The sequence below is a fragment of the Zonotrichia albicollis genome, chromosome 14 (genome assembly GCF_047830755.1).
Source record: "Zonotrichia albicollis isolate bZonAlb1 chromosome 14, bZonAlb1.hap1, whole genome shotgun sequence".
NCBI classification, from domain to species: Eukaryota; Metazoa; Chordata; class Aves; order Passeriformes; family Passerellidae; genus Zonotrichia; species Zonotrichia albicollis.
The window spans coordinates 4,216,597-4,244,134 of record NC_133832.1 but is presented as its reverse complement, the minus strand read 5'-3'; the positions used below and the strand labels follow the sequence as shown (position 1 = coordinate 4,244,134).

Here is a 27,538-nt window from a genome sequence, read left to right as displayed (position 1 = left end):
TCTTAGGTTTCTAATGCTCTAGAACTTTAGAAGTGCATAATTGGTGCTAATTGCCCTTCCCCCAAAGACATGGGGGGGGGTGGTGTTGCTTTTGTTGTTTAAAACAAGAAAATGAAACTCCTGAATTGGCCCATTGGATGTCTAAGTACAATTTTCATGAGGAAGTTAAATGTACATAGAAGCATTCAAATCAAGCACAAAGGGCCACAGGTGGAATAAATCAGGCCGCACAGCTGTGCAAGGCTCAGTTTTGCCAATCCCCCAAAGTTTGCCCAAATACTTGATTACGACCCACTAAGATTCTTCACTCTCTTAACGATTTCGATGGAGTTATTTCAAACCCACTGCTAGCAACTCGCTTCCAGCCCGGGAGAGCAGAGGAATCCTGGATAACCACCGGGGCGATGTCCGCGCTGGTTCCCCGCAGCCGAGCCATGAAGTTGAGCTCAGCCAAGGCAGGTACGGGAGGAGCCGCTTCCCACGGGCTTGGGATGCGCACCCACACCGGGCACTTTAAAAACTGCCCTAAAGCAACCTAAAATAGCCCCGGCGGGATCCGAGGGGCCGGGCCGGGCTGTCCGTCCCGCAGGTGGGCGAGGTGCCTCATTAGCGGCGCCTTATTAGCGGCGGCCGCGCGCCCGGTGCCTCGCGCCTCGCCCGCGTCTCCGCGCCCGCCTCAGCCGCCCCGGCCGGGAAGATGCACAAAGGCTCCAAGAAGTACTTCGGGCAGAAGTCCTTCAGCGAGGTGGCCATGGACGAGTACCTGGGCAGCCTGGGGCTGTACCGCAAGATGACGGCCAAGGACGCCTCCTGCCTCTTCCGAGCCGTCTCCGAGCAGGTGCGCTGCGGGCAGCCGGGGCGCCTCAGGCCCGGGGCGGGCCGGGGGTGCCCCCAGAGAGCTCCTGGAGACCCGGCCGTGAGCCCAGAGCGAGGAGGTGGCACAGGGATGGCTGGCAATGTGTGAGGGGATGGGTGCGAGGGGCTCCGGGCGCTTGGGCTCCCCTCAGCTTCAGGTGTCCCCAGGTGTCCCCAGCCTCTGCACCGCCTCCTGTTGTGGTGGCGTTAGACTGGAGGATTCATGCCTAACGCGAGGCGTGAGTTAAACTATTGACGTTATCTCTTTGTTACCGTTATTTCCCCAGCTGTTTTCATCTCAAATTCATCACGCAGAAGTTAGGAAAGCTTGCGTCTCGTATATGAGGCAGCACCAGTCGAGATTTGAATCCGTAAGTACCCCGAGTTCTGTGTCTGAGCTGGGTGCGTGCGGTTGGGAAGTGCTGTGGGAGGGGCTCAGTGGTTTAGCACCGAGAACACGATGGTTTGGCGCACTTGATGCTTGAAAGACATGGGAAATGACAGGGTGACTGCTTCCTTATGCTGGGTTGCAGTTACACAAGTTTTACTTGCCTTTGGTTATGAAGTTTCTGAAACCAGTTAGTAGTGAATGGGGCAAGTTATTTGTGTAGCATATTCTCTGTGAAGTGACCATTGCAGAATTTAGTAGGTGGGAAATGTGTAGGTTTCTGGAGCAAGAAATTCATATCAAAAGATGGTGGGAAATTCTGGAATAATTTCATAAAGTCATGGAGTTTTGAGATGTGGTTTTTGGTTGGTTTTCTCTGTGGCAGTTTGTGTGTGTGCATTGTGGTGTTGGAGGGTTTTGAGGTGTTAGGGGGCTTTTCATTGTTTTCTCTCTAATCACACTGAAGTGCCTCATTTAATCTAGGAGGAACTTGAATATTACTTGGACTCATATTCTTAATGTTTTTTAGGATCTCTTGGTATTCTCACCTTGATACCCCAAATCATTCCTATGTTCTATGTGCCTTGCCCCTTCCAAAACAACAGCTGGTAGCTATTAAGTAGTGTCTAGGTTTAATTTTGACTTTGCTTTCTAACTGCTGTAATTTTTATATCTGTTTTCTTCTTTGGTTTTTTTTTTTTTTTTTTTTTTTTTTTTTTTTTTTTTTGAAGTATGTGGAAGGCTCATTTGAGAAATATCTAGAACGACTAGGAGATCCAAAGGTAAGCCTGATTTGGGACTTATTAAGAGATTTAAATTTTAAGAGACTAGAAGAGGAAGGTGTTTAGGTAGTTATTTGAAATGTGGTTATTTGAGTTTGAGGGGTTTTTTTTAGATAGACCCAGATCTTGGGGAATCAATTACATAAGTAATACTAAGGGTTTGTACTGATAAATGTGAATAAAGTGTACATGTGTAAACAATACCAGTTTTAGTAGGGAATTTGCATGGGTGAAGAGGAGCAGTCCAGTCTCTGCAGGCTGGACAGTAAAAAGCTTATTCCTAATTGTAACTCTTTAAGAAGAAAAAAAATAAATATGTGGCGTATATCTTAAATGAAATATCTGTCAGGCTTTACAATTCCCTGCTTCTTTCTTTACTGTTCAGACTTCTATTTCTTTAGTCTTTATCCAGTAACCTTGGTGAGTGCAGCAGTTTCTGAAACAAATGTGGGTTTTTAAAAAAAAAAATCTAAAGTGATGTGTTGGAGCAGCTCAGTCTTAAAAATTTTGGTAAATGTGGCCACCCTATGTAGCAGACTCCTTTTACCTCACTCTCCCCCAAATCCTTATATATCAACTTTCAGTGCATTATTGCTTTAACAAACTGATGATTTTGAACAGATGTTTTAATAGTAGAATAGAATTCTAATATTACAGAAATGTATAGAATATAGTTGTTGATGTTTAGATTCTTCTTCTATCTCACATAATCTCGTCATATTGCATAGGAAAGTGCTGGCCAGCTGGAAATAAGTGCCTTATCAATGATGTACAAGTACGTACCTCTTTCTTAAGGTTTACTTTGTTTTGCCCTTTGGTGTGGGGATTCTGGCCCCAAAACTTTGTGTGTTTGCCACTGAGAGGTGAATGTATGAAACAGGATGAAAAATGCTTCCCTAAAAACCTTAACTGACATGTAAATGGTGCCATCACAGCCCCTGTTCTAATGGGGGTTGAGGGCAGGGTCAGTTTCCAGAAATCCTTGTTTGCTATCATTTTGCTGATATTAAACTTGAATGTCAGGTGTTTGCTTCTAGTGGTTGAAGACTGGAAAATGGGCAAAACTGAGGAGCTGTGTGCAGTGCAAGCACTGTGTGATAGCTACAAGCATGGCTAAAACTCATGTAGGTGTTACTGAAAGCTCCAGCAGTGAGGAGTACCTGCCCTACCTGGTGTGTAAACACTGCTGTTTATTTCAGAGGCAACACAGAACTGTGCAGGTGCTGCTGTCTTGCTGAATTAAGCTAATTAAATGATGCCAATTGTAAAAAGCAGTCTGGCTCTCTAGTGGTGGGAGATAAAAGCCTCCTTTTGCAGGCTCACTCTGTCCCAGTACTAAAGGAGCAATTGAAGTTTGGCAGAAATCACTAGCTCCCTGCACTGAGGTTCTAGTCCTTTTGCAGGGTGCTTAAATCACTTAGACTGACTAGTAAGAACAGTAGAGCAGGAATTACTGTTCTTACTGAATAGTAAGAATAATTATTGTTCCTGTTCTTACTGAATAGTAAGGACAGTAAAGCAGGAATTACTAGCTCCCTGCTCTGAGGTTCTAGTCCTTTTGCAGGGTGCCTTAATTACTTAGACTGACTAGAACACCCTTCTGTAAGTGTAAGTACTTGACTTAATCTATGAATAATCGTCATGGCCTTTCACAGATAATTTTTGTTTCCCTCTCAAGATAGGTTTGCTCATCTGGCTATTCCTTTATGGTAGCATTCATTTATCAGGGAAGGTGCTTTGCTTGATTTTTCTGTAAACCAACAGCTCTGAATTGCTCCCTGGAAAAATGGGGAATATTTTGGTGTTCACAGATGGTTTACTGAGAGTGTGCTCTTGCAAGTCTTGTTTTCCCTCTGCATACCTAGGCGAGACTTCATAGTGTACCGGTACCCTGGGAAGGCACCCACACGTGCTACAGACAATGGCTTTGAAGACAAGGTCAGTAGAAGTGAGGGAAATCTCCTGCTGTTCCCCTGCCAGTCTGTTCCTTTACTTTCACTGAAGCTGCATGGGTTGTGTAATTTTTTCCCTGAGAAGGGGAAGTTAATGGGAAGGGATGATTGTAATAAATTGATTTTTGTGATCTACAAACTGATCCCAGTTCAGAGTGAGAGTTACTGGAACAGCTTATCTACCTCAGAACTGCTGATAGTAGTAGGAGCCAAAGGAAGGAGCATAAAGACAAATACTGTGTATTACCTTGCATCTGGCCCCTCTGGAGCTGTGTAGATGTGGGTGCACAATTATGTGGCTACTTCAGGCGTGATGCCAGTGAAGTTGCTGTGGCATGGATTTCAGTGTGGGCTGCTAGATTTGCAAAGGTGGCCAGTCTGCTCTGAACCTGTGCTGCTGCAGCTGTTACTGATTTGTTGATGAGCATTGCTGTCTTCATTACATGTGCTTCTTTCTTCATCTACACAGTTTCCTGTGTAGCTTAATTTAATTCCAGAATGAGCTGAGTTTAAAAATCAAACAGCATGGTCTAAGTGCTCAAGGCTTTCCCACCAGAAGTCTCATTAAGTGTTGGCAGCTGTCTGGCATTACACTGTTGAGTTTGGGCAGCAGCTCCTTCTGGTGTTGCTCCTCCTCACCACAAGAGGAGAGCTTGTGTTGGCAGAATCCACAGAGCACCCAGAATGAAGAGTCCTGGCATCTGGGCTCCTTCTGGGAGCTGGTTTTCTGGGCAGCATCCTCGCTGGCAGTGTGCTGACAGCTGCCTCAGGGCTCCTGCCCGCTGCAGTTGGCTGTGGTTGTGTGCCAAGAAGTTTGGTGGCACATGTTTACATGATGTGTCAATGCCTGTGATGTAGAAAGCATCTCTTCTGCTTCTAAAAAGCAAGTTTTTAAGGGCTAGAGAAGTAAATGCTCTTCTACTCTTGCAGGCAGAGAAGGATGAAATGTGCCTTTGGCACTTGGGGTAGTGTGTCTCGGGGTGCTGCCTGCAATGGGTTGTATTTATTTTACCTCCTGAGCAAATGGTGATCTTGGAAACAAACTCCTATTTCAGTACAGCAGGATATACAGATGGAGTTTTTTTCTTTGTATGAAACAAAGTTACATAGAGACTTTACCTAAATTTCAGTTTTGAGCTGATGGTACAGCTCAAAAAAAGCTCAGCTTTTTTATGCTTAACATGAGAATATTTACTATTTTCTTGGTGAGTTGGTGTCAACTGTAGAACAAAAGGATATCAGAATTTACTGAATTCATCATAATTGATGGGATTACATCATTCCAGCCTTAAAACTTTGTTTTTTTCATTTTCCCAGATTTTACTGTGTTGTTCCGGTAACGGCCATTATGACTCTGTGTATACAAAACAATTTCAGGAAAATGCTGCCATTTGCCAGGGTAAACTTGAAATAATTTTTTCTGTGAAAGAGAATTGTGTGTTTTCATATGTTTAGAGGCAGGGTTGGTTTCAGTTTTCAGGGGTGGGGAGAAGAGAGATGGAAGCTCACTTCTGGTATATTTTTATGCATAGACTCATTGTTTTTAACCTGTTAAGTGAGTTTTTGAACTAAATGACTTTCAGAGGTCCCTTATTCCCAACTAAGTTACTTTATGATCCTGTCCTTAACTGCATTTGATGTCAGTACAGCCCTTTAACAGTAGATAATATCTGAAGATCTGCCTGCCTTAAACTGCAGGAGTTCTTATGGATCTCATATTGTTGAGCTTTGTGTTGGTTTGTTCAGCTGTATTATATGAGATCCTCTACAAAGATGTGTTTGGCATGGATGAGGAAGAATTAAGGTCTGCAGTTGAGGTGTTTCGAAGTGGATCCAAGAAGAACAGAAACAGTGCTCCTGTAGGAAGTGAGGATGCAAACTTTGGTTGTCTCCATGAAAAAGTGCCCCGAAATCCATCAGAAAAGAGGTAGTATTTTGGGAAGGGGATCTGGTAAGAGGACAGAAAAAAAAAAAAAGAAACACCTTAAAAACCTTGCAGAAGACAACTTTTCCAAGTTTCTATGAATTTTTATGGAGTATTAACTCTTCTTTTCCTATGTTATGACACAAACACAAAGCTCAAATATATAATGGAAGAGAGTGTGCTGTTCTTGGAGTTGGGAAGTGCCACATAATTGGCTGTCCTCTGCTGCAGGCTGTTCTGTAGTTGTGTTACTCTGTAAAATGACAGCTTATTTGTAAGTAAAATTGCTTCTTATTCATTAGAGCTTTTTAAATTATTTTTTAATGAGAGACTTATTTTTCTAAGCCTCCATAGCTCTGAAAGGCTTGAGAGCTGCCTCTGAATGCTTGCAGACAGCATTGGTTTGATGGTACCTGGCACAGTGTCTTTTTGTCCTTGACAGTGCAAGAATTCAGTCAGTGGGATCACATTCACCCTTTCCTAATGCAAGCCCTCCTTAGGGATGGGTATTGGAACAAACAAAGGTCAAGTTCTTAAAGCTTGGAAAAGGCTGGTCCTGCACTGCATTGCACCTTGCTGGTGTTTAAGGCAAAATGTGCCACTTGATGGCACCATGGTGCTTTTTCAGGTTGTCTGAACAGTTGGTGGTGTTAATCCTGGCTGGAATTCGTGTGTTGTAGCTTTTGTAATCTTGTTTTCAATTTTTTAGACTGGACGACTGGGAAGGCAACGATGCTGACAATCCCCAGGAAACCAAGTTCAGACAAGGAATTGAAGAACAAAAGGTTTGGCACTTCAGGAAAAATCCTTCTGGTTTGCTTTTGGGGGTTTTTTCCTGTTGTATGGCGTTACCTTTGTTAGGGCTAAATCATCTTTACCACTTTCTAAAAATGTATTTTTGGTTAGTAGGTGGTTTATTTCTTCCATCTACTTGTCTTTTGGTTTTGCCCTTGAGATTCTCTTAGACTGGAAATGCCTCTTTTACTTTCCAAAATTCTCTAGTCCCTTTCTAGCTGATTTTTATTTCTCCCAAAAGATGGAGCTTAGCAGATGTTTCCTGATTTGTTTGTTTTTCCAGAATATGATTTAAATTAGTTCACTTTTGTCTTGACCACAGTATAAATTGCTTCAGAATACTTCTGGAAATTGTGCAGAGTTTTCAGATGTAATAACTGAAATGCTCACTTACTTTTGAAGCTGTGGCATCATTGATCTGGTTAGCTTCCTTTGATTCATTTTGAGTACAGAACAATGCCAAGTGTTACTCTTGAGCCTGTTCTGCTTTCCAGAGTCAGTTTGCTCAGCACCTGAGTGCCTGAATCTGTTTTCATACTCTGAGTTTTAGTTTTTAGGGAAATACAGTGGAAGTGAAAATTTTGGAAAATAGCATCTGTACTTTTTTAAATGGTGCACAGATGCTGGCAGAATAGAGACTGTGCTGAACACACGAAATGCACTTGTTAATGCTCCATTCCAATTCTGTTTTTAGCCTCCAGAAAATCCTCCAAAGATGCCTGTTCCTTATAAAGTGCTAAAGGCACTGGACTCTACCATCTATCGAAATGTGGAGTTTGATGTTTGGCTGGACAGTAGAAAAGGTATCTTTGGGAAAGGGAAAAGCCAAAAAACTCTTCCTGCAGTAGGGTTAACATTAAATTTATGAATCTTGAGTCCTGTCACCTGATTCTGCACAGCTGAAATGTGAAGGGCAGGGGTGAGCCCAGCAGACAGCTGTAGGTAGGACATGCTCTTGGTGTCCTGTCTGGCATTCAAAGTACAAAATAGCTAGCTTTTGATAACTGTGTGATGGTACAAGGTTGCTAAAAATCTGATCTCTTCTACTCATTGACTGTACACAGGAAATAGGAGGATTCACAGCAGAGCACAGAACTCTGTTGCCATTCTGTTGTATTGGAAAGCATTCAAATGCAAGAGTTTTTTGTTACAGCATGTGTGCAGAGACTTCTTTTTAGAGCACGATTTTGGCCTCAGAATTGTATAATAATGAAGATCTCAAATTTAGCATTGAGATCTGTCAGATAAGTTTTTCTCCTGCCTCCCAGCCCTCCTGGGCCTGAACATTCTGCAGAGATTTCGTGGTTCTTGTGGCTTGGGAGAGGTTGGCTGCTTTTTGGCATTCGCTGTGGCTGATCTGTAAAGCAAGAAGTTACCAAGAAAGATAAGTTTTTAAGTGATGCTTGATGTCTGACCCAAAGTGCTTTGCATGCTGAAGAACTCCAGCATTTCACCACGGAGTAATCAGTAATGAGGATCATTAAAATTCTTGGAACAGAGTGTGGTAACCAATTATCTGCGTAGAATATTGACGTGCAGAAAAGCCAGGCAAGGAACAGAGGTAAAAAAAGCTGAAATCTAACAGCAAGGAGACTTTAGGCAATGTTAGCTTTTCCTGGATGACATTTCATGTTTTGCCAAGTGCCACTGGGACTCTGGCAAGATAAGAGATGTCCAACATTTTTAATTCCAGGATTTATATTAAATGCAGGATTAGCTCTGTGCCACCACAGTAGCTGCAGTGTTGTAGCAGTGCTGCTTGCTGCATTATCTGGCTGTTGCTGGTCTCATGTGACTTAGCCTGGTTATGGTCTATTGTAAGAACACCTAGAGTTACTCCTCTGTTACTATGGGGAATATTTTGGTGTTCACAGAAATTATTTAACTCAATTGGCCTATAAATTGTAGTTGGCTGCTGTCATGAAGTACTCGTAGGATATGCGAAGAAAGAACAGTAGCTTAAAGGCTTTTCCTTGCCATTTATTTATTTTTTCATTTCTTTTTAGAGCTCCAAAAAACTGACTACATGGTGTTTGCTGGGAGACAGTACTATTTAGGAGATAAGTGTCAGGTCAGTACTCAAAGGAGATTCACTTCTGATCAGCTGTTAAAACTACTTTAAATGGACTATGATAAACAGTGAAGTCATTTGACTTCATAGAATTCTCTAATGCTTTTCTAATTCTCTTCCCTGTAGGTGTTCTTTTAAATGAAATTTCTTTCTGAAATCTACCTTTAAACTTGGTAGTCTGATAGAAAAGCAGTTTGGGGATTCAATGTAAACCAGTCCTCCACATTCTCTGAGTGTGGAAGTTCCAGGCAGAGCTCAAAATGCACAGGGGGTGCTTTTGATGTAGTTGTCTTTGGATTTTTCACTTGGGCTAAGCAACAATTCTGGATAGTCTTATCTTTCTCAAAAGTGAAGTAGCAAAATATTTTTATAAAATAAAAAGGGAAGAGCTAAAAAGGGAGGAGTAGACCTGGCCAGGAGATGCTGAAAGAAAGATCTGTTTTCTTTGTATTCTGATGTCATATATAGTGAGGGCACATTTTTTTTAATCAGTCTTTAGATAGTACTAATTATTCACTCAGTGATTTGTTTCTTACTGTGTGAAGCTTTCCTTACTTTATCTTCTGTTCTCCTCAAGTTCTTAAGCAGCAGTCTTCCTTGGCACTTCTCTTGCTGGGCTCAGGGGATAAAAATAAGTTAAGGAGCTGGTATCTTGCCTCTCAGTTGCTCACAAGACTGATTTTGTCTTTTTATCCTCCCTATAGTTAGTACACTGCTCTTTATTTTGGTTGCTGTTTTGAAGAAATATTTGAGACTGCTGGGCCAGCTCACTAACATGGCACTGGCTGGGAGCAGCCTTTTGTGTTAGTGGTTTGTGGGCAATATCCTGATGCAGCTCAAGTTTTTTAGAGCTTTCCTTATTCTCCCTCCAGGTGCGTCTGGAACCAGGAGAGAAGTATTACAATGCTCACATCCAGGAAGTTGGACAGGATAGCAACACTTTGACTGTATTTGTTGAGGAGCTGGCAGAAAAGTAAGCAGTGATGACTTTGAGTTTAAACTCTTTATGGTTGAGGGCTTTCTTTTTTTTCTAATGACCAAAATCGTTATTGTAATGCTTTATGTGAAACCTTGCTGCTTTTCCTTCACTGGAATGTAAAAGTGATCTTTACAGCTTGGGCTTAATTCACAGAGAGCAAATTGCCCTCCTCTGTTGGGTTTCTCTGGAGTTTTTATGCTGTACCCAAGCAACAAAATAATTGGCACTTCTGGTGAATCTAATCACTTTCTCCCCCTTGCTGTTCAATCATTCACCCTCCTCCAAAGCTGCGATTGACAACATCCTGCAAAAATTCTGTGTTGTACCCTGCTTTTAGGTGTACCTCTGGAGGCACACAGAAGCAGGCTGGGGAGAGAGACTTGACCCAGGAAATAATAGTGATTAAACTAAAATAGTGTTTAACCTAAAGCCTAGCTTGTCTTTTCTTATTAAACAAGTAGCAGTAGTGTGTGCTTGGTGCCAGAGAAGCAGATTATTTATTTTCACAAGCTATTTCCTCTGTCTTGGAGTTGCTTCAGCTTATGTTATTGTGCAGAGTGTATCCCTGGGGCACTGCTAACATGTGTGTCCTTCCTGCAGGCACACAGTTCCTTTGGCAAACTTAAAGCCAGTGTCACAAGTGGCTCCTGTCCTTGCTTGGAATATGGCTCACAACAGAAGAGGAGCTTATCAGAAAGTAACAGGTGGACACTTCTCAGGAATAGGTTTGTACAATGCTTCCAGAAACATTTCTTCCCTGGGGAAGTAGGGGAGTTGCTCATGGGAGTTGTAACTGTAGCAGTCTTTGGATATTGGAATGGACTCAATTCCCCCTGTAATGTAAAACTTGGCCTCTGTAGGGGTTTTATAGAAAGCTATCTTTCAGACAGAGATGAATTTAACTTTTCAATAGAGCAAATCTATTGAAATACAGAGCAAATTTGGTATTGCTCAAAATTGCCCAGAACAAATTTGCCACTTGAGAACCATCTAAAAAGACATATTAGTGAACTGGAGAGCTTGTCTGACCTGGCATTAGCAGAGATGCATGGATGGAGCAGGGACCCACTTAAATATGGGCTCAATTTAATTTGGAGGAGGAGTGGTGAGGTTTTTTACTTTTATGAATAAATGCAGCAGGCATAGAGAGGTTTTAACACTGAGTACTGGTTGGATTAGCTGAAGCTATGAAGGTGCTCCCATGTTAGATGCTTGTGTCATGTAGAATTCTTTTGTGATTCTTTTAAAGAAGGGTCTGTAGTGTCCACATTTACAATGCGCTTTTTCTGGAACAAGCCACTGGTTTTCTTCTCTATGGATTCAAATATTAATTCCTCACTTTATCATTTGAGGCCATGGCTCAGATTTAAAGTACAAATCTCTTTTCTGTCTCATGGAAACTGCAGAAATGGATATAAAAACACGGAAGAGGATGCTCAAGAAGGTCCGTGGGAAGGAAGTGTTCATGGCTGTGGCTTACAGCAGGGGCCAGCCAGTGCTGCCTCCCAGGCTGCAGCACAGTGCTCCCTCAGGGCGCTTCCCTCCCATCCACTGCTCCCAGGGAGCTGCAGCCATGGCACCCTACAAACCCTATCACCAGCAGAACCCTCCCAGACAGCACCGCGACTCCGGCATGCCCAGGTAGGAACCTTTAAAACCATGAGCTGGGCTGCTTGTTTCCTGTTCCCTCTTGCTGCACACTGGTTGGGAGAGAGTTTGTGCTGTCCAGATAAAACTACAGCTGAGAGGCACTTCTGGTAGTTGCTCCTTTTCCCCTTTAAACTCAGGGTATGCACGTGGTTTGTAGACATGGGTATGCACGTGGTTTGTAGACATGGTGTGTATATATATATATATATCACCTGGAGAGAGAACAAGGGAAGCTCTAGAAAAGCTTAAACTGCATCAGAATGTTGTCCACAAACCACTAATAGCACAGGCTGCTCCCAGCCAGTCCCATGTTACTGAGCTGGCCCAGGAGTCTCAAATACTTCAAAACAGCAACAAAAATAAAGAGTGCTGTACTAACTTCAGGCAGGATTAAAAAAAGTAAAATCAGTCTTGTGAGCAGCTGAGAGGCAAGATACCAGCTTGGCCCTCAGATAGCATTCTACCCCAGCCCAGGGAAGAGGGGCTTGTCAGAGTTATGATAACATGTCCTGGTGAGTGACAACAAACCTCTTCCACCAAAAATTGCTCTACCAGGATGCTGGGGCACGAGTTGCCTGTTGGCAGCAGAGTGTGAAAAAGCAGGTTTCTTGGTGGCTCTGCAGAAGGAGCTGGGTTCAAAGTGAGCAGCCAGAGGCAGGTGGAAGTGCAGGTGGTGGTGGCTGCTGAGCCCTCTCTTGCTCCCCAGCTCGTACAGCCGCAGCCGCCGCCCGCTGCCGTGCGCCAGCAAGGAGTGCCAGTACGGCTTCGTGCCAGGGGCTGCCGAGGAGCCCCAGGGCCCAGAGGAAACTGTCACCTTCTGTGAAATCGAAGGAGATGACACTGCTTTTCCTGCTCTGCCTGTGAGTTATGAACAAAGGGTAAGTTGAAGCCTCTCAGAGAGAGGAGGAGGCGGTAACTAAATGCACAGTGATTCTTTATTCAATATATAGAGCAGGGTTTTTTGGTTTTCTTGGAGTAAGGTTTAGCAGTGAATGTATTTTTGACAATGGAAGACTGAAATTAGTCTAGTTCCTGTAAAACATTCTTAAAAAATATCATTTTTTTAGATATTCCCTTCTTTGTATTCTCAGTAGCAACGCTTGTTTTCTTTTAAGCATATTTTCATAAACATAATCATGTTTCTCCTTTCTATTGCAGTTTGAAAGCAAAATCTTTTCCTCCTGTGCGTGTCTAGCTCTAAATATTGTGGGTGAAAGCTTTTCACTTGTTTGCCACACTATAATTTATCATTTTGGGAGCAAGATTCAGAAACTGGATAGTGATAGCCTGGGTGTTTTTCCCTAGGAATTTGTAGTTGTGATGTCTTGGATTAATGTGTTGTTCCTGACACAGTTTCTTCTGCTACCAAAATAGGAAAAAATTGCAAACCTAGACTTTTCTTAAAGCAGTCTTTCTGTTGAGTTGTAGATAAAGTGGCAAAGCATATTCTTAAACTTTAAAATGCCTTTTTTTCTTTATTTGTAGTCTAAACCTAGTCCAAAACTGGGAGTGCTAAAAGAAAAAAGAGTATACATAGGTATCTGAATAGGAAAACAGATTTAAAAAAAACCAAAACCAACCTGGTATGTTTGAATTTTTTTTCTGTGTTGATGCAGTGAACTATTGTTAGACTCATATTTAAATGAGGAAGAGAGAATATGCTTAGGGCTGTTTCAGCACCAGTCATTTTTTCTTTGCTCTGATGTACTAGATCTGTAGTCTTTGCTCTAATTTTTCCTCCAAGAGTGCCAAGGAAGAAGGACACATTATCCTGCAATTTCTTTTTTCCAACATGAAATCAATACATCTCAGTGGCTTTTTCTCCCCCTTTGCTAGACTTGCCTGCAGCTCTAATGAATAGGTTTTCATGTTCATTCAGTGACTTTGTTATTGTCAATGCCAAAGCTTTTTCTCTGTCTCTTCCTTGTCTTGTTTAGTAAAGGAATGTGACATTTCCTGGGGAAAGATGCATCTCACAGAGGACTCTGCCATGCTGCCAGAGGCCTGGTGGGAGAATCTTCTGACTTACCATCTCTGCTTCAACCTTGGAAATCTTTCAAGCCTCTCTGAGCACTTTATCGATCTCGTAGTCACCAGTGGCTTCTGAGGAGAGTTTTGAGTGTCACCTTAGCCACCACAAGAGTGAATCAACTTATTTTACTTAAGGATCTCAACCCTACATTGCTCCTTCAGAGAAATGATCTTTTAAATTGTGATGCAGCTAAAGAGTGATTTCAGTGCAGCAGCAAAGGGCTTGTGAAAAATGGAGTGCTGTGGGCAGCCTTGGGGTGTGCTGCTCTCTGAAATAGTCAGGGTTGCACATGTGGATCAGCCTAGTGCAGACAGTGCTTTCTGTGCCAGCAGCCACCTTCTGCTTCCACTAGTTGGGACTGAAGATGACCTTTCTTCATGGTGATCAGTGTTTGGATGAACTGATCTGCTGCTGGTGTGGGGGGAATGCTCTAGAATGAGGAATGCACTAATGCAGCCTTGCCTGGGATCTGCTCCTTCCTTTGCAGCTTTGTTAGAGCTTGGGAAAAAGCTGGCTGAGTTCTGGGAGGGAGCAGCATGACTGCCTGGCATAGGACAGTGGTAAAGCTTCTGAATTGCCTTAAGTGTGCAAGGCAGAACAGGAGGAAAAGAAAAGAAATGCTTGTTGCATTAGAATGGACACACAGATGATGCTTCTAGTAAGCTTTGGTTGCAGCAAGCTGGGTCTGCCAGCCTGGTTCTGTGTATCTGTCTACAGGGCATGGAAAGGTTCTGAATTATTTCTAAATGTGTGCTTCTGACTTTGCTTTTCAGAGCCACACTAGCCATGCTCCCATTGTCCATGGTCCAGGGGCATTTTGGGTAGCAAGGAGAGGTCCAAACTCTGTTCCATCCAACAAGCAGCCTCTGAGTGCCTTAGAGGAAGAGGAAGAAGCAAGTGAAAATGGTGAGTTCTTGAAGGATTAATGGGCAAAAAAATGTTTAAGAGATTCTATCTTTTAGGAGATGCAAGGAACCTACTTTTGACAAGGAAAAGCACATTGACAAAGTGAGATGATACTGAAAGCAGGTTATTTATAGATGCACTGAAGTATAATTGCAGTAACTCCAGGCTTAAGCTTTTTTGCCTTCCCCTTTTTTCCCCCTGAATCAAAACTTCCTGTTCTCTTTCCCTTGTAGGGAAATTTCATGAGGAATATATCTATGTATCTTCAGGTAAGTAAAAGTTTAGTCTTTACTGATAGAACAATGTTCTATCATGTAATACACTCCATTATGAGCTCTTTATACGTTTCTGAAGGATTAGATTTAGTGCAGCTCTTTTCAATTAATTTTGCTTATGTTCCCCAGATCCCAACTGTGAAACTACAACAGTGTTTAGTTCACCAGAACCTGCAGCAAACTTGGTAAGTTTTACTCACAGACTGTTCAGATTTGAGATCTTTGAGGTGTGTGGCATTCATGGAAACTGTCCTTGGATGCACAGTAGGTTAGAGACTTAATAAAAGAAATGAAATCAGCATTCCTTTCTATATTCACCATCCTTTTCCTCTGTGAATGGTGAGGTTTTTATCTGAGTCTGCAGGTACAGTCTGAATTGCACTGGATGCATTAATGATTTTCCACCTTTCCCTCTGCAAAGAGGGAATGTGTATTTGAGTGCTGTTTACTTTTCTTTCTCTGCTCCAGACAGAACTTGCTTTTATCAGGCCACCCTTCTGGTTATATTCATATAATATGTATATGTATAATACTCATATGTATATGTATAATATTCATATAATATGTATATGTATAATATTAATATAATATGATCTCTCTGTGAGACTGGAGAGTTCTCATCTGTGATAGAACTTATCTTGGAACTTAATATTTTTTTATTTGAAACTAAATCTTTAGTCACCTGCTGCTCCACAGTGAGTGTGAAAGCAGTCCTGAGCATGCCAGAATAAAACTGTGTTTAATGGAGCTACAAAAGACACTCTGGGTGTATAGTCCATAAACTTAAAAATAAAAGCTAGGGGTGTGGTGTGTGTGCCTTGTGGCTTCTTTGCCACTGAAATGGACCATGCTGTGCTTTGGAATCCCTTCAGGAAGAGGGGCCAGTCTCGGTGTCACCTCCAGATGAAGCGGCTTCCTACAGCTATCCCCAGAAGGTAGTGTCTGCTACTCTGAGCTGTATCTCACACTGCACTGTGGTGGCCCTGCAGGGAGGTGACCACTCTGCTTGGACTGTGACACTTTCTGGGGACCCCTCACAGCCTCTGGCAGCAGAGAATGCAATTCCCTCTAAATACAAGCAAAGCAGAAGATGCCTTGCAGGTGTCTGCAACTCTAAACTGGTATTTTCAAGCCAATTTTTACAGAGTTTGGATAGTTAGTGCCTTTACAGCTAGGATTTACAAGATGGATTTGTGTGAAGTGAGAATTTTTGAAGTGTGTGGTATTTTCATAGTCTTTGTCAAAGCCAGTTGCAGAGGCAGACTGTTGAATACTCTTGACTCTTTTCCAGGTGTTGGTGAACTCTGCAACAGTTTCCACCTCCCCAGATGTTTATACTGCTCCAGCTACAGGTCTCTCTTCAAATTCTGCTGCCTCCACTCCAGCCAGTGTCATTACAGCAGCTCCCCCACAAACAGCAGTGCAGCCTGTCATAGTATCTCCCTTTTCTGTGGGGAGGCCAGGTAGAGTGTACAGACTGCAGCTGTGGACTTGGATTTCCAAGTTTTCAGTTACATTTTCCCCTCCCTTTCTCCCTCCATCCAAAACAAGTGTTAAAAGGCTTTAAAAAAAAAGTGTCACTTGCTTTGGTTTAAGATTACATAGCTGTAACTTGGCTGCTGGCTTCTTGTTTTGAAGGGGCTGTTGCCCCTGAATTTTTGTGGGAATTGGAGTTCTCTGCTTTGGGTTCCCCCCCTTGCCACCTTTTAACCATTAATGCCAAGTGTTTGCTAGAAAATTCTTTTCAGAAGGCAGAAGTTCAGTGTGACTGCTTTCACCTCCCCTTTCCTACAGCTAATTTTCCTCTTGAGCTGAGGTAGCAAGCCTCTAGAGCACCATCCCTTCCAGGACAGTCACTGGCTGCGGTGTTCCAGTTTATTTTTGTGACCCTTAGTTTCCTCTGTGCAGGGAGATCAGGTTTGTGGGTGCACAGGGTGCACTCTTCACCTTAGGTCCTCTATTTGCTTTGCTCTTAGAAAATGGCAGTTATGAAAAAATTGTTTTCCTTCTTACAGAAAGCACTTTTCCTGTCTTCTGTAACTTTTCATTTAGCATCTAAGACATCTCCACCTTCCATTCTGCTCAGTTCTGTCTCACTTTTCTTTTTTTTTTTTTTTTTTTGCTCCTACTCTGTATGAGAGTTTAGTCAGCATGGTTCTCAAAGCTGTCTGCACACTAGTGCCAAGCTGCTGCTGTGTTAGAGGTGTGGGCTACCTAAAAGATATTTAACAGTTGTCTATCCAGAAGATTTTTGTTCTGATATGTCTCAAACCTTCCCTTGTTTTTGTGGGTTTACTGTCACACTTCTGAGGACTTCAGGTGATTAGCCTAAAGCTGTTGTTCTCTTACAACAGAGAAGTCTGGCCTGCCTTCTAATATGAAGAAATAATTGAAAAATACTTTTTTTCTTTAACTGGGATATACAGCTTGCAGATAGAAGTGCAGTTAAGGCTTGAGAGATGGAAACCTTCCTATCTAGTTATAAAATTTCTTCTGTACACCTTTCAAAGTGATTACTGAACAGTATTTTGTTAGAGCCTGTATTTAGGGGCACCAAGATGTCAAAGTGCATGCTGAATTGTGTAAGTTAACACCTTACTCATTTGACATATTATGGCAAAGTTAACCTTTTGAGTGACATTTGTTTCCTTCCAATTGTAGCAGTTCCTTCAGTGCCATTCCCAGTTTACTCAGCTCCTCTTCCCCCAGTGAGTGAGGTGGGAGAAGCCAGTGCTGTTCTTCCAGCTTACTCCTGTGATCCCAGTGGCAGTGATTTGCCTCGAGGTAATTAATGATGGTGGTTTGTATTCTTACTCCTGTTGCTCTCCAGTGCACTTCTGACTTGTGCTCTCCTTGGAAGCTTAGCAGAACACCAAGTGAGAATACGTAGTGAGAAGAAATGGCTCTCTGCAACTTGCAGGGAATGAGAAATAATATTATAAGTACTTATGCTGAAACATTTTCATTCCCAGTTTGGAACAGAAAGTTTGTATCTGACTCAAATACGTGATTATTGTAGCTCTAGACAGTACCTTAAATAAATGAAAGCCCAGGGAGAGAGTGCTTGGCCTGTATCATACTTGTTTGTGGCAAAGTAACCACTTTTCTGATAACTGATGAAAATAAGAACTGTGTGTTTATAAGTTGTGCTGTTGCACAGTGGGGCATTTTAGTTGTTTTCCTTAATGGCTCCAAGCTGTAGTTCTGTGATATGACAAACCAGGGCTGAAGTGTGGGGTCAGCTTGTTCCTTGTGTGTGCAGCTTTGTCACACACTGCCATCAGCTGGGACAGTGTCTCACGTCCACGTTGAGCAGTGAGTGCAGAGCCCAAGCCTGCTGCTTTCACACTGCTGCTGCTGTGCTCTGCAGTTGCTCTGCTGCCTCCCCTGTGCCCTCAAATCCAAGACTGGTTCATCTTGGCTGTTCTGGCTCCCTTCCCTGCTGTGGTAGCATCACTCTGACCTCATGCTCACATCAGAGCTCCTGCTTTCCAGCTTGAGTTGAATGCCCTTTAACTGAGGCTTTCCCCACTTGGGAGAATGGGGTGTGAAGTGTACTGACAAGAATCTGGAGTGGATGTGGATTAATAACCTCTCCAGACCCTGCCTGGAGTTCTTCAGCTGAGTCAGTCCACATCATATTGGTCCTGTCCTTGGCACAGGCTGTAGGAATTTTAAAGGTTGCTTGTTAAATGCTACATGCAGTACTGTTATGTTACATTGCTGGAGTATAATCTGGATGGCCTTTAAGTTAAGAAGCCCAGCAGGTTTGGAGTAGGGCAGGGTGAAATATGTGGGTGTGCTTGATCTGGAGTTCTGTGTGCTTTGCTAAAGACACCAGGCCTGGTACAGATGGGGAGCAGGACTTGTCAATAGACTGGAGTCCTGGACCTGGGAGGAAATCCTGCTGTGGGCTCTAGCATTGGTTGTATCTGCATTTATTCCAGTTTTCATAGCATCCTGTATCTTGTTGTAATGGCATTTAGGATTTGTCAAGTGTGTTTATTAACCTCAAGTGTCCTGCCCTTGCGTGGTGCCTTGTATTTGAAGGAGCTGTTGATAAAAGCCTGCTTGAAATTGCCGTGTTCCAGAAACAGAGTGTTCAGTACTGGCTAGAGCTTCCCAACAGCACAGTGAAAACTCTATCACCAGATGAGATTTTTATCATCAGGCATCAATGTGATCTTTATATTTTCATATCAGAATGGAGAACTTTTTATGGCTTAGCTGTTGCTTCCTAAGCAACATGTTTTACTGAAGATGGACTTGATTTCCAGACATCTAAAAGAGGAATCTAAACACAAACTGGTTTCCTACTGTACTGGTTTCTTTTCCATCATTCTACAGATGTCAGTGTTTCCAGTGTCACTTTGTCACTTCAGTCTCCCAGCAGTTCCTTTGTACTGTTATTGCTGCTATGGAAGCAGCTGTTTCATTCAGCTCTTATGCTTGCTTTGCATAGATTTGCATAAACAATTGAAGAACAAAATTGGGTTTTTAAAAAAACATCCAACTTCTTCCAGATGTAGATGAAATTTCAGCTAGATACTAAAAGGTTTGCACTTGTGTAAGCCTTTGAGTTATTTTTACTATTTCACTGACCATGGTCAGTGTTAAAGCCAGACCACCAATACCTCCAGGACTAAGGAAGGAAGGATCTGTGAGCATTTCCTGAAACAGCTGCATGGATTGTTGCCCTGATAATTGGGCTGAGCAGTAAAAGAATTGAGAATTGGCAGCAGCAACAGAGGCATAAATCCACGTGCATTTTAAAATTGTGGTTTGCTTTGCTGATGCTTTTGCCTTCCTGCAGCAAAGCACAACACAAAGTGCCACAGAAGCAGGGCTGGGGAAGTGTGGGAGATGGGTGGGCAGGGAGGCACTGTGGAGCCTGGTCTGGGGCAGGGTGGGTGTTTGTGAAGATGGAATGTGGTAGCTCTGGAGGTGTTGCTGAGTTGAATCCCTAGAAAATTCCTTTTGAGTTGTCTCCCTGCTTTCCCTTGGCTTTAGTACAGCTGGGAGCTCAAAGGCTGTGCTGTGGAATAGGTCACATGCTCTTCCTTCAAAGCAAATCTGGATTGAAATCTAAGAAATCAGTTTTTCTCATGCACAGTTCCAGAACTCTATCATGGGATTAAAGACACACCCTCTTTTTCTTTTTCTTTTTTTTTTTTTTTTGTCCTTTCAGTGGGTCAACTTTAAAGGTTTAAAGCTGCTTCACAGCTTTAGGAGAGTTGGAAATGTGTTTCCAAGTTCAAAACCCTGTTGCTTTTGGAGAGAGGTTTCAAAGTCTCTTCATGCACCTGGGACTGTTTCTCAGCATGTCACTTACTTGGCTGGGGACAAATTATTCAGTACAGGGAAGGCAGAAGTCAAAGACTCTGCAAGACAGTAGGGAACTGAGTACCCTTGTGAGGAAGGAATTTATTCCTTATTCCTGCCCCCACTGAGCTTAATATAACAGCTGGAGGGGTGCAAAATTTGGTGAGAAGTTCTGTGTGAAGTCCTAGTTGCTTAGACAATTTTTTTATTATTTTGTAAAAAAACTGAGTTATCACTTGAGTAATCAAGTTGAATAAACCAAAACTAAAGCTAATGTAATCATTGAATTAAATAATTAATTGGCCAGACAAATGCTCTGCCATTGCACAAACATCTAACTGGGTTTAATTTAAAAGATAAAACTAGTCTAACAATGATTTATATTCAAGATAAATTTTAAGGATAAAGAATGCTAAAGAAAAGATAATGCTGAAATACTGTTACTCATTAAGTAAGAATAACTTCAGGTAAAATGTTGTTAATGTAAGTTGCTTTTGCTTCTTGCTTTATGTTCCTCTGCTCTTTAATGTCCTGTCTTTAATTTCAGATACAAAGGTCTTGCGGTATTATTTTAATATGGGATTGCAAGTAAGTGCTTTTAAAATGAGTATAGCAATTGCTTGTAAAAACTGCTGGGTTTTCTGACAAATTTACTGATATATTCAAAACTTCAAGTGTCCTAAATGTGCATTTTGTGCACTGAACTATTAATATGGATGGACTTTCTTGGTGGAGATTAAAGCCTGGCTCAGGAAGTAAAGTTCTACCACAAAATGTGAAGTACACCATATTAATTGTTTTACTGTGGGTTGTGGTGTTTTTTTAGTTTTACTGTTAGCTTTTTGGGGTTTTGGGGGGTTTTTTGGGGTTTTTTTTGTATTTTGATGTTGGATAAGTATTCTTTCTATGAAGAGAAGGGAAGAACCTGAGCCATTCTTAAAAAGAATTTGTGTACTTGGATAAGAAATCAAAGACCACTTAGAGATGTGTGGATGGAGTCTTCTAAAGCTTGTGCAGCTGAGCTCAGACTGGTTAGCACCATTTCTCTGTTCTGGAAACCTGCTCTGCTGAAGCATTCTCTGTACCTGTAAAGTGCAGTGTTAGTGCTGCTGCTCAGAGAAGTAAAAAGAGCAATGTGAGCTCCTTCAACTGAAGAAATGGGGAAAATCTCTGATTATGACAAAGTTAATAAGTGGGAATTTTCTTTCTCTGTAAAGACTTCAGACACAACAGCAGTGTGGCTGTTGCTGCAGGTATTTTCCTGGTAGGCTATGTTGGTTTGATGGGTTTTTGTGTTTGTTTATTTGCCTTAAAAGGGGTAGGGAGGGAAAAAAAATCACTTTTTCCTAACTTTAGCTCTGAAAGTAGCAGTGATTTGGAGGAGGGCTGGCGAGTGTGTGGCTGTGACCATGTTTTTCCTTTTCCTGCAAGTACTGCCATCAGAGCTGCTGGCCTTCCATGATGTACGTGCAGCCAGTGCTGCCTCCATCTCCAGTGGAAGTTTACCCAGCCTATGCTGAGCCAGCTCCAGTCCTGGATCAGTCAGTGCCCCAGCTCTTCCCTGATGCTGGGCAAGCTGAGGTCCACCAGGTCCCCTTGGAGGCATCAGCAAATGGTTTGTACTTGAGCAATGCTGCCTTCATGCTCATGAAATTCTACATAAAAAGGCCATCAGTGTGGCTGAAGTGTGTGAATGTGCTTTTTGTTCTGTTTTTTTTTTTTTAAGGAAACTTCCAAAACACAGAGCCTCCACCCCTGTCCTATGGGCCAGTGTATTACCCAGTGGTGTCAGACCCCTACAGCCAGCAGCCTGTGCCTGGCTTTGACTCTGTGGTTCCTGCCTACCGCTACGTTGGCACCTGGCATCCTGTAAATGCTCCCCATGGAAATTCCCCACCTGTGGCCAAGGCTGGGAGCTCAGGAGCACCACCCCAGGTGGGCTACATGGCCTCCCCTAACCCTGCACCTCCTGATGCACCTCAGGGAATGTAAACCTGGGAGCTGGAGGCTCCTCCTTGGCTGCTCCTTTCTTGTTTGCCAGCTCTTGTTAATATTGTTTTGTAAATGTTACCCTCTCTTAGAGGGTTGAGTCAGTTTGCTCAAGCTGTGTTCAAATTCCATGTTTCTGTTTAGGTTTATGCTACTGATAGATAACAAGATGTTGCTTTAGTTGATTAGGGAAGCATAGGAGAAAAGTACTGTAGTGCAGGGAACAGCTTGGATGTGAGTAGAGGAAGGATGTGGAAAAGCTTGCTGTGACTAAAGACATGTTGTGTGTCTCTGAGGGCTTGCACTGAGCACTTAAACACCTGATTCTTGCTGAAGCACTGAACCACTGCCATCACAACTCGGGTAAACACTGGGCACAGGGTCATTAGAGGGAGATAATAATGTTTAAAGTAAGTTGAATTTTTCAGATTTTGCAGAACAAAGCTGCTTTCTCTAGTGGTCACATATTTGAAACACATATTTTTATTTCTTCTGTCTGACTTTGTGGTGCTTAGGTTTCATGGCTGTGGAAAGTGTAAGAATAATGTTTTGATCTGTTGTATATTGTTGTATATTTGTAAGATTTGTTTTGTGAAAGCTGTTGCACATATGGTGGTGGCCGTGGTGGTTAAGTTGCACTGACAGCACAAAATAAAAGCATTGAACACCTGAAAATGAGAGTGGTCATTTATCACTGGCAGGTAATGTTCCTGGCAATTAGCTATCCCACTGCCTGGAGTGAAGAAATGCACTGGTGTGGGACAAGGCTGTTCTAGCCTTCTGTGAGAAAGCAGCAAAAGCTTTCAGCATGGAAATGGAAGCAGAATAATTCCTGGTAACTGCACCTTTTGCCCTCTAAACTCAGGCACAACATACTTGGCCCTCAAATAGCCTTCTACACAAAATTTAAATCAGCTCTATTGGCCCGGTCTACTGTTTGGTGATTTTTTTAAAAAATATTTTTTCCTTTCTGTAAAACAGGTGGTGGTGAAAAGGGGATTAAGCACAGAACTGGGAGAGGGAAAAAAAATTGTATTTCCTTTGGTATCCGTTTTTAGTAACCCTGGAAGCAAAACCACAGTAGGAAAAGGTGATTTGTTACATTTTTGTCTTAAATTCATGCAACACTGTTGGTGTTGATAATGTAACTCTGTAGGAGCAGGGCTGCAAGCTCAGCTTTTAGTTTGTCTACTGCAATTTCTAATTGCTGTACATTTTATTTGGCAATTTAAAAATGGCTTTTCAAAATGGAGCAGCCAGGTAAAAAAGTCAAAACGAGATGAAAATGACCCCTGAATAGCTAATTTGTTTTTGAGCTGCTGTGCTGTTTTTAAAACAAAACATGTACACAAAATTGTTTATGAAATAATGGGAGGCCTTTGTGTTTCTCCCTCTGGAGGAGCACTTGACTTGCACAGATGTTTTTTTGGAGAAAATACCATGAGGGTTTTTCTTTTTCTCTGAAATAGCATTCACTGGCCTAACCTCTTAAAGGAACTAGTAAAGGCTGTGATTGATTTGAAGGAATTGAAAGTGGCACTTACCTGAGCACAGTCTCCATGCTGGAGTCATGGAGTGTGGTTCCATCTGTCATATCCCAAGCAGTTTCTGTCAAGCACTGAAGGGAATGGAATATCTTCCCCTTGCAGGCTGTAGCTCTGAATTCTGCCTCCTCTCTTTCTGTACACATGGTTATCACAGCACAGTGTTGGAGTTTTGTGTTCTGGTATTGTCTGTCCCTGGAAGTCAACCCTTTTTTTTTTTTATTAGAAAAGCTGATAATTCTGCTAGAATTCTCCTGACTTTTTTGGTTTTACTTACCCACCTAGGACCTTGATTATTCACCATTAGCCATGGCTATTTTGGCCTTACTGGCCATTTCAATGCACATGAAAATTACTTTAATTGATATAACAACATGCCATATGTGGCCAGTTAACTTATTTATGGATTTGCTATACAGAAGTACCTCTGCGGCCCATTTTATGTATTTTTTCCAAGGCTTTCAAGCCCCAAAATCAGCTTTTTGAACTAGCAAACAGGAGCTGTGGGAAGTGGTTAGCACTGTGTGAATGCTGTCCATGGATAGGAAATGCCCCCTCTTTATTAACAGCAAAAGAGCTCAGAATGGCAGAGAAATTTAAGTGATTGCTGGAGTCTTTCAATTCTGTTTCCCAGAACTGTGTTGCAGTACGACAGCTCTGCAGCACTTTTCTGAAACAGAAAAACAGCTGCCAAAAAAGCCACAGCTCTGCCCAAACCACAGCTGACCTGCTTTGTGCTCCAGCCCTGCTCTCAGCTGGGGTTTGCCAGCTGTGGCTGCAGCATCCCAGGACTAACAAACATCCCAGGACTAACAAACATCCCAGGACTAACAAACATCCCAGGACTAACATCATCCCTGGGCCTGGGGCTGATCTGCCTTTCCAGGGGCTGTAGGATAATTCACATCAAAATTACACTGAGGGCTGGGGCTTGGTTTGGGATGTTTGGGATGGTTTTTGTTGGGGTTTATGCACATTCCAGGATGTGGGTTCAGGGTCTTTTCTTTGGTGGGGAACCCAGTGTCAGCCTGGTGCTTTTCCAGACCTCTCTGGCAAAATAATCTGATGTGATTATTTTAGTTTGATTGCTGTTATAGTTTGCTACCAGACCAATGCTCTGGGTTTTTTATGCTCAGCAGAAGTGAGTGAATGGGGATATTGGAATACAGTTTGAAGCCATAACCATATTTTATCTTTAGTTAGAAGAATGAAAAAATCCATGAGTATTGATTTCTATCTGGAATTATTTTTTTCTGCAGATCAATGTTCTAAAATTTTATTTTTATTGGACTTCTTGAATCATGTTGCCTAATAGTAAATTTCTAAAGCAAAGATTTGATCCTGGAATGGGAGGGGTTTTGGGTTTTTATTTGTTTGTTTGCGGGTTTTTTTGCTGTTATTTTGGTTTTTGGTGGGGTTTTTTTTTGTGGATGGCTTTTCAGCCTTGAAAAGGGAGAACAGAAGAGTTTATCCAGGTTTTCACTAGTCATGCTTGCCACCTCCTTTCCTTCACTGTATTTTTACAGATGAAAGGCGGAGGCTCAAATTAAATTAACACCTGCAGGCTTTGTGAAGTGGCAGCACCACAGAGTGCTGTCCCTCCATGTGAGCCCCAGAGCCAAGCCTGTCCCTGCTGACAGAGGGCAGGGCTCCAGCTGTGCCAGGGCAGGCTCAGGCTGCACACCTGGGAGGATTTCTCATGGGAAAGTTTCACTGGTGAATGGGAGGCGTGGAGTCCCCATCCCTGGATGTGGCACTCAGTGCTCTGGGCTGGGTGACAAAGTGGGGATCACCCACAGGCTGGGCTCAGTCTTTGGGGTCTTTTCCATCCTGAATGGTTCTGTGATTCTTCTGAACCTGCAGGATGGACAAAGCAGTGACCAGCCTCAGGTGTGGTGCTTTGGGGTGTTTTGCTTCTCAGTGTTTGAGTCTGAGGAGCAGGCTCCAGCTGTGTGAGCTGCCAGGCTCCAGAGTCTCTGTTATCTCATCTCTGTTATCTCAGCACCCCTCACTGCAGTCAGCCCACGCTGGTGCTTGCAGAGGTGTCACCTGTGTCACCCCCAGGGCAGCACCAGTCCTGCACTGCCAGCCTCTGCATCTCTCTGATGGGACTGCAGTTCCATCTGTGCTTGAAGAAATGACAAATACTGCACAGAGACCCTGCTGGCTCTGTCTCCAGCTGCACTGGCCACTGGGCTGTCCCCTGCTAATGCTCCTGTGCTGTTTTCCCCTTGCTCACGTAACCAAACCAATCCCTACAGAAAGTTTGTTTTTCTACCTCAGTTTGGTTTTTTTTATTTCACTCCTAGGTTCCATTTCTCTCAGCAGTGCTGCTGGGATACCTTTTCTTATATAAAATTACACCATCAAAGGCTGCATTATACATGGGAGATACTCAACATATAAATCCAGACCCAGAATTCCAAGTAACTGCTTTTTTCATAAGGGAGGAAGATAAAACCCTTGAACCAGAACTTTATAGCTTTGAAATAAGATCAGAAATTAAATTTTGCAGGGCAGACCTGTATCTAGGAGCTCCTAGCCCCTGCTGCTGACCAGATTTCACAGTCAGCTGGGCTGCAGCACATAGGAAACAGCTCAGCCACAGGCTCAGAGCACGTTCAGGCACTGAGTGCAGCCCAGCCCTCCCTCCAGTGGGGTGATCTGCAGCCCCAGAGCAGGTGCCTGAGCCCTGACAGGGTTTCTTTATCTCTTAGGCTCTGTTTATGGCAATACTTTTATTCCAGATGCTAAATCTTGCCTTCCCTGGAGCAGCTGAGCATTTTGCCACAAGCTTTGGGGCAGGTAAGGGTCAGTCTGCTCACAGCTGTGATGAGGGCTTGGGAAAATGGGCTTTTAAGAGAAAGGGAATATCCCCTAATGATAAAATTGATGGATCATCCAACTCCCTCTATAATTTCCTTTATTTATTTTTTTTTCTATTCCCTCCCCTCCCTGTTTTCATTTTCCAATCAATTCCAGACATGTGGTTTCTAACCCTGTTTAAACCAGTACTTTATTCACGTGTCATAGTTGAAAGCAAAAAATGTTTCTTTTGATGCTTGTGGTGATTATTGAATGTGTGATTTGTGTAACTTTTCAGAAGTGCAAGTAAGAGGAGTGTGCTGAGTCACTCCCTGGCTTTGCAGGGACAAGGAGGGGGTGGGAATCCCTGCCAGGTGAAGTTCAGTCCCTGTTTCTGGAACAAGGACCAAAACTGGAGATTCACAGTGCCTTAACTTCAACTTCTAGCTTTCTAATGTGAGTGGGAATGTGTCGCAGACATCTTTTCATGAAAAATCCTTTCCTTAGGATTTTTCCTCCTGAGAAGCTGAGAGAGGCCTCAGGAACAAAATGTAAACAATGATTATCTGCTGCTGTGGAATGCAACAGGTGCATCTGTGATTGGTCTCATGTGGTTGTTTCTAATTAATGGCCAATCACAGTCAGCTGGCTCAGACAGAGAGTCAAGCCACAAACCTTTGTTATCATTCTTTTCTGTTCTATTCTTAGCCAGCCTTCTGATGAAACCTTTTCTTCTATTCTTTTAGTATAGTTTTAATATAATATATATCATAAAATAATAAATCAAGCCTTCTGAAACATGGAGTCAAATCCTCATCTCTTCCCTCATCTGAAAACCCCTGTGAACACCATCACAGGAATGTGCACATTCAACTGAAAAAACTCCTTTTCTATTAAAAAAAAAGGCATAGCCTTTTGTTTTTATGTGAATATTTAAATTTCTGCCACTGTGGATGCCTGGATTTTGTACAGCTTTTCCCATGGTCAATGTTAATTTGTGTGTCCACGTTGCCTCCCTTGTGCAGGAATCTTCTGCATCCCAAGGGAAGGGAATTGCTGTGGTTCAACTTGTGGAAACTCTTGTTGTCCTGTAAGCTTGACCAAAAGCCTCTGGTCAGAGATGGAAACCTGAAATGTATCTCCAGGACTTTAATGAGATTTGCTGCAGGACAGCTTTCCAGGAGCAAATTATGTTAATGCAGTTCTAAGTTGTTGCTTAATGACTCCCTTACACTATTAGCTATATTGCTAATTGTGTGGCCAATGCAG

At 42.6% G+C, this 27,538-nt stretch overlaps 1 protein-coding gene across 1 annotated transcript; it reads left to right on the top strand.

Annotated features, from left to right (window-relative positions):
• Nucleotides 1–404: 404 nt before the first annotated feature.
• Nucleotides 405–22,587, top strand: LOC102069513 (UDP-N-acetylglucosamine transferase subunit ALG13). The gene is made up of 23 exons (XM_074551752.1): nt 405–455; nt 611–838; nt 1,143–1,226; nt 1,975–2,025; nt 2,754–2,800; nt 3,891–3,963; nt 5,295–5,376; nt 5,724–5,904; nt 6,611–6,686; nt 7,391–7,499; nt 8,703–8,767; nt 9,640–9,740; nt 10,347–10,471; nt 11,153–11,387; nt 12,103–12,274; nt 14,202–14,334; nt 14,568–14,603; nt 14,739–14,794; nt 15,901–16,072; nt 17,271–17,393; nt 20,479–20,519; nt 21,363–21,546; nt 21,658–22,587. Exons 1-23 carry the CDS (start codon nt 405–407, stop codon nt 21,921–21,923), a joined length of 2,691 nt encoding a protein of 896 aa, XP_074407853.1. The 3' UTR covers nt 21,924–22,587.
• The last annotated feature ends 4,951 nt before the right edge of the window (nt 22,588–27,538 follow it).